General features: G+C 35.4%; 2 protein-coding genes across 2 annotated transcripts in view; one reads left to right on the top strand and one right to left on the bottom strand.

The window, feature by feature from the left end:
• Positions 1–7500, top strand: part of LOC137650134 (mucin-2-like) — a 278523-nt gene that overhangs the window by 42096 nt on the left and 228927 nt on the right. The gene's annotated exons all lie outside the window — the stretch shown is intronic.
• LOC137649439 (uncharacterized) overlaps positions 4329–7500 on the bottom strand; it is a 5896-nt gene continuing 2724 nt past the window's right edge. The window contains exon 2 of the mRNA XM_068382424.1: positions 4329–7500. This exon is cut by the window's right edge and continues 1173 nt beyond it. Within this exon, the coding sequence (XP_068238525.1) occupies positions 4329–7500 (3172 nt within the window).

Genomic DNA, 7500 nt, shown 5'->3' with positions numbered 1-7500 from the left:
CACTGATTACCGCCCAATTTCCATAACTCCCATATTATCTAAAGTTTTTGAACGTCTTCTGGCAAAACGTCTTAATAGGTTTGCTGAAGGTAATCATCTATTCCCTAGTTTGCAATTTGGTTTTCGTAAATGCCTTGGAGCATGTGATGCCCTTCTTACAATCTCCAATGCTGTACAGAAATCCCTTGATTGTGATCAGGAAGTTCGTATGATTGGCCTTGATTTTAGTGCTGCCTTTGACCGTGTTAATCATGAGGCCCTTGTTTTCAAACTCAAACTGTTGGGAGTGAGTGGGTCGTTTCTTAGCATTATTATTGATTTTTTAAGTAATAGATCTCAAAGAGTTGTTGTTGATGGGCACCATAGTGGTTATAGGAATGTGATATCCGGTGTTCCACAGGGTAGTGTTCTTTGCCCATTACTTTTCATACTATGTACACATGACATGTGGTTTGGCCTAGAAAACAAGCTTGTTGCATATGCAGATGATGCTACTCTCTTTGCATCAATTCCATCCCCTGAATGTAGGTCTGGGGTTGGTGAATCCCTTAATAGAGATTTAGCTAAGATTAGTGCATGGTGCCAATTATGGGGTATGAAGTTGAGTCCTAATAAAACTCAAAGTATGATTGTAAGTAGGTCAAGGACGGTGGCTCCTCAACATCCGGATCTCAGTATTGATAATGTTTCTTTAAATTTGTATGAATCTTAGAATTTTAGGTGTGATTCTCGACAGCAAATTTACACAAAAAAATTGGCTTATTGAGAAAGTTTTACAAGATTTTCGGTGATCAATCTATTCTAAAGAAGTGTTTTAATTCTTTCATTCTACCTTGTTTTGAGTATTGTTCTCCTGTCTGGTGTCCACCTGCTGATTCTCATCTTAATTTGTTGGACAGAAACTTACGGTCTATTAAATTTCTTATTCCTGATCTAGATATTAATCTTTGGCACCGTCGTTCCATTAGTTCATTATGCATGTTGCATAAGATATTTCATAACTCTGACCATCCTTTACATTCAGATCTCCCTGGATAATTCTATCTTGTTCGTAATACTAGGCAGGCAGTTAATTCTAATAGCCAGGCCTTCTCCATCATGAGGCTCAATATTACACAGTATTCTAGGAGTTTTGTTCCAGCTGTTACCAAGTTGTGGAATGATCTTCCTAATCGGGTAGTTGAATCGGTAGAACTTCAAATGTTCAAAGTTGGAGCAAATATTTTTATGTTGACCAGGCTGACATGAGTCTTTTTATAGTTTATATATTACATACATGTTTTTGACGTTAATAGTTTATATAGGACATATCTACTTTGACGTTGTTGCTGTTTTAGAATGATTTATTGTTAACTTGTTCTCATCATTTATTTATTTCCTTATTTCCTTTCCTCACTGGGCTATTTTTCCCTATTGGAGCCATTGGGCTTATAGCATCTTGCTTTTCCAACTAGGGTTGTAGCTTGGCTAATAATAATAATAATAATAATAATAATAGAGTAGTTAATCAAACTTGTCGTTATCATTAGCATATATATTAAAGCTTTGAAAGCTTTTATCTCGCACCATTCCGGGTAAGAATTGACCTGTATTATTATTATTATTATTATTATTATTATTATTATTATTATTATTATTATTATTATTATTATTATTATTATCTAGGGGTTGTTATGGCCGTATTAGTAACGTCTCTACCTGGTGATCTAAGACTGGGGTTCGACTCCTGCTCAAACTGTTTAGTGTCTGCAACCTTACCATCCTTGCGAGCTAAAGGCGAGGGTTTTGGAGGAACCTATAGGTCTACCTGCTGAGTCATCAACAGCCATTACCTGGCTCTCCCTGGTCTTAGCTTGGTTGGAGCGGGGGCTTGGGCGCTGTTCATGTGATATATGGTCAGTCTTTAGGGCATTGTCCTGTTTGTTAGGACTATGTCATTGTTCCTTGCCTCTGCCATTCATGAGTGGCATTTAAGACTAGCAATCCATATTTATCTATAGAGTAACGTCCTTCAATCACTTTTTATAATATATTAGAAAATCGAATATAAGAATCACGATAAAAGGCTCTTGTATATCCTCATTATTTTTGTTATTGTTGTTGGTACTATTGATATCATCAAAATATAAATAATAAAAAAAAATCAACAGACTTCTACTTGTTACTCAGTAAAATTGATAGAATTTAGAATCAAACACCACGTAACTTAAAAGCCTTCGTCTATATCATTACTGGTCCACAATAGTGGATTCCATATTAACATAATATTGTTACTATCATTTTTTTATTATAACTACTACAAGCTCTATCATCATCACCCTTTATTCATTACCTTTTTTTTCACTTAGGTAATTTCTGCTGGAACTATCCACAGCAGACAGAATGCGACATGTGAGTTAAGAGCTTTGTAATAAGGATATCATCGTAATTGGCCTTTCATGTTACGCATACGAATTAGTTCATTTGTTTATCTACCTTCATCGAGAGAGTAGTACTTATGTTAAACGAATAGATTATTCATCTGTTATCGTCATGTGGGAAGATTATCTACGATGAATGGTACAGAAGAGGAATGGTTGTTATGGCTATAATCCAACGACTCTTGGCTCTTGATAAAAACCCATTCGCTTTCTTCCATTTTCCTCTTCTTTCTGGTTTTCCTCGGACATGAGCATGACACACTTTTGTAATTGAAAACGATGATATGGTAACAGATATGGAAAAACTTTTTACTTGAAATCATGCAATGATATACAAATTAATGGTGACAGGGTAAATTAAAGAAATCGTTTAATTTATATTTAATTACAACAGTCAAAATGAAATAGAAAATTTATAACTGAGTAAAATAAAATTTAATCCCTTTGCTTGAGAGAATCCTTGTCCTTTGTGCACTGTAACCCTTCCAAACCGTGCTATATTCTTGGAGAGATGACCTTACGCCAGACACCACTCCAGCACAACATGGTCACCACTGAATTTTTCCATAACCTGACAATACAATGAAATATCTATAATAGAGGTCATGGCCATCTATGGTTTAGACTAAGGCGTAAGCCTTAAATGTTTTTTACTTAAATGTAAATATATAAAATGTAATAAGTTAGATAGCAAGACCGTAATATTCTTAGTATTTAGCTAAGTTTTAGGCTAGCCTGATACAAATTTAAAGTTATTTACTAGGATAAATGCCTAGCTTAAAATTTAGTATAAGTTTTTTCCAGTGCTTAGTCTACTTAGCCAACATATAAGCAAGCTCAATAGCCCAGTCTTAAAGTTTTTAGAAGTTTTTTAACGTTAATATATGAAAGAACTGAGTTACTCGTTAGCTTAACCTCTGATACTTAAACCTCGTTGAGTTTTACAAAAGTTTACAAGAAAATAACACTTATAACAATTATCAAGTTCCTTCTAAATATCACGAACTATCAGGTAATATTTTATAGGACGTGCAAGTTAGGTTAATGAACCGACAAAGTTCATATATAAGCAATTTGAAAATCGACTGAAACACGCGTAAATGTAACTCGATTCTTACCTCCAAACTGCTAAAAACCCGTCTCCTTTCTCTCCCCAAATCCTTCGGTAGTTTTGCTGAATTTCGCCTTCATCGTCAATAGTAGCTGTCCTCGGCAAACTTCTTAATAGTAAATCTTCATATTAATTATACCATTAAACTCTGTCATCCATGAAGACTATAAGCAGATCGGCTGATACAAAAAAAAACATGTAGGAGTGTTCAACAACAGGTCCTGTCGTTCTGGTCTTCGAGTCACAACAACTATTCTGCGTTTTGGCAGTTATATAGTCACCTCTTCTTCGAGACATTATATGGTCGCCTCTGCTAAACTTTGTTATTTCGTTTATAGCTTTGGGTTTGAAAAGGTTAATCAAGAAAACATTTATCATGAATCAGCCAAATTAACTTTATGAACATGAACTTTAGCCACAATAAAGTAATAATAGTAAATCTAAATAGCTAATTACAACTTGGTGATTACGATTCATGAGAAGTAGAAGGAACTCAAAACATAAACTCCTAAATCCCATGCTTAACAAGAAACAAAATATTTTAAAAGGTATCCGGGAGTTTATGTAAATAAAAGAGAAATAACATACTGTCAAGTAAACAATAAATGTGAAATATATCTTTGATATATTTTGTATACTCCCAGCAACAATTTGATTAAAGTTTACTAAGTTTAATCAAAGAAACCATTTGTTCAACTTTTACTCACTCCCAGCAACAATTTCATTACACACTCTTTATAGCCCATGTGTATCTTACCCCCAAAGAATATGGTAATATACATAACCATGTAAGCCTATTATACTAGGCCCTCTTGAACCAAGAGTTCTGTGTTTCTCATAGATTCAAGTGCAGCGGCCCGTTTACTTCTCTCTCTGACTTTTAATTGATCAATAGGTAATTCAGTTTCAATTTCAACAACAGTATGAAATCCTTCTTTAGGAAGAAGCAAAATGAGTGAATCTGTTGTCCTGTACACAACTTCACGAGACTTACCCTTAAGCACACGAGCTGCTTTTACTTCCCCTAGGTGATTTACTTCTGTCTTCTTTACTATACCAAGTGGATAAGTACTTGGTTTGCTTGCGTCCTCTTTTAACAGAACAATATCTCCAACAGCCAAGGTTTTATGATTGACAGGTCTGTAACGATCCCTTTTATCTACTGCTTGATTAATGAGAGTTGCAAGAAACTCTGAATGATATGCCTCAACTAGTCTGTTTCTAGCTTGTCTAAGCTTATAGTAATTATCCTTAACATCATCAATAGCACTACTACCAGGCACCCAATTGGTGTCATCTGAAGAAGAATTCTGCAACTCGGGAATAATGTTCACTGATACCAGATCATAGCCTTTAAGTAAACACTCAGGAGTTATTGGTTTTTCTACATTATCAATACAAGCATCTCTCAGACTATCCTTAAAAGCAATTGGTCTTTTGTTAATAAGATGGACAGTTTGACAAATAAGGAAGTAAAAATCTTGATAATCAAGCACAATGTTCTTAATAGAACTAAAAATTAGCTTTTTCACCATTTTTACACAGCTTTCAACTAGCGAACCCAAAGAACTATTACCTTTGGCATAATGCTCGAACTTCAGGGGCTTAATGTCATTTTCTTCAAAGAAGGCATGCGTTTCAAAATCGTTGAGAAAGGTTCCAATGATTCTACTACCAGCAGTGAGCTGGGATCCCAAATCAGATATGCAAAATTCCGGGATGCCAAACTCATATATGTGTAGTTGGAAGGCCTTGAGAAAGTCTCGAGTATCAGCAGATAAACATATCTTCAAGTTGATGGCACGACTCCACAAACATGTCACGCATAATAACCAAATTTTCTTCCTTTCACCATTCCATATTACTGTATAAGGACCAATGTAATCTATGAAAATATACCTGTATGGAATAGGTAGTGGATTGCTCCGAAAATCCCTATAGGCACTCTGATTTGCTTTGATTGGTCTCTCATTAAGCCTTCTACAAGTTATACATTCTCTAAGTACCTTCTTTACTGTGGAATAAAAGTGGATTATCCAAAATTGCTTACGTAACTGAGCCAAGATCGAATACACACCAGCGTGTCCTAGACTAACATGCATATCACGAATAAGCAATTTAGTTAGCAAACTATGCTTAGGTAACAGCACAGGAAAGAAAATCTGTTCGTTTCTTCCGAATTTACTCCGGATTCTTAGCAAAGTGTCTTTGCTCTGGAAAATATTCATTTGAGTTACCAAATTGGGAATGTTTCTTTTTAATGTATGACTTTTCTTGAAGAATTCACAAACTTCTGGGAAGTTATTTTCCTGTTCTTTACCTATTATCTGCCTACATGCTAAAGCATAAAGATTTTTCTCCTTGACACAATTTCCCCAATGAATGTCGATTCCTTTATTTGTTAGTTTTTCTCTGATGTTCTTGATGAATTTCAATACCATCCTATGAACAGTTGCTAGCTTATGGAAACTGGAAAACTTAGTCAGGGGTATCAAGTGTTCAATGCTCTTTATGTCTTTCTTGTTATTTTCTTTACTTTCAGAATCTGTTGAGACAGTGATTAAAGAAGTATCTTCCCTTTCAAGGCCGGGTACTTCATCTCTCTTTTCAAGGGGGTTTGGCACCTTAAAACTAAACTGAACCTCGTCTTTCTGAGGTTTCTTAAGAAACTCGGGTCCACCATGATACGCAGTCTTCTGAAGTCTCCTGTATGAGACACATCTACTAATATAATCTGCAGGATTATCATATGCATTCACAAATGAAAATGTTATTGGGAAAACTTGGCACAAGTCACCTATAGCTTTCAACCTATTTTGAATAAAAACTCCTTTCTTCTGCAATTTATCATATTTATATGTATAAGAGTAAAGCCAATTAAGAGCAACCATACTGTCTGAATATATCGCCATGCTCACAATTTTGATTGGAGTAACGACTGATTGACCAGCAAGTTCTTGAAATAAACTGATTACAGTCTCTGTGGCTAGTCCCAAAGCTTGAAATTCAATTACAGGAATGGTTTTCTTCTCTAACTGTTTGTTAACGACCCTGCTCTTGGCTGTCAAAAAACTTGTATTACCATCGAAGACATTTACAATATACACCACAGTTCCATAAATATCCTTACTTGCATCTGAAAATGCTACTAGTTTATAAGTACCATCTCTCCTACCCAGGAATCTAGGAATTACTACTTTAGGAGTAGAATTCACCTGTTTTCCAATAAGTGTCCATTCCCTTTTTAATGTTTCTGAAAGAGGGCTATCCCATGTGATAGTCTTGTCTTCTTGAAGCTTTTTAAGAAACAGCCTGGCCCTGTTCAAGATTGGTCCATAGATATTAAATATATCATAGATACTATTCAATGTTGATAAAATTGACCTCTTTGTGCTAGCTTGCGTATCGAGGAAAATCTTACCAGGGCCTAGTGTGTCTGCTTCCCTATCCCAAACCATGCCGAGCAACTTTACCTCTTTGGGCGTTTCACTATCATAATCTCGGTCAATTATTTCTTGCAGTTCTGCATCGTTTGTTACGAATTGTTGCAATTCAAATTTGTATGGTCCAAAGATATTAGGGAGACAGTAGTACGCTTCATATAAAGCCTTGGCAGAGTTACACGAATATGACCCATTATCCATATAAATGGTATTATACAGCGATTTCTTTAAGTTAACCATTTCCTCGTTGTCACTCTCAACATCCAATATCAATATTTTGAACAAAGCTAGCATGAGATGACAAGGGCTAGGCCTTAGGCCAAAACTTAAACGCTTGTTCCTATAGCTCACAACAGTAAAGTCACCCTTAAGAATATTTCGATACCATAAGAACAACAATCTATTCTGATCCTCTTCCTTGAGTCCTATCATCAAAAATGCCTTTTTCAAGTCAAAACAAATCATATGGGTGTCAAATCTCTGCATAATCAGAGAAGTTGCAATTTTGTGATTCAGACAAGGGCCT

Source organism: Palaemon carinicauda, chromosome 11 (genome assembly GCF_036898095.1).
Source record: "Palaemon carinicauda isolate YSFRI2023 chromosome 11, ASM3689809v2, whole genome shotgun sequence".
Lineage (NCBI taxonomy): Eukaryota > Metazoa > Arthropoda > Malacostraca > Decapoda > Palaemonidae > Palaemon > Palaemon carinicauda.
Note: the sequence above shows the minus strand (reverse complement) of the source record. Positions and strands in the feature narration are given on the sequence as shown.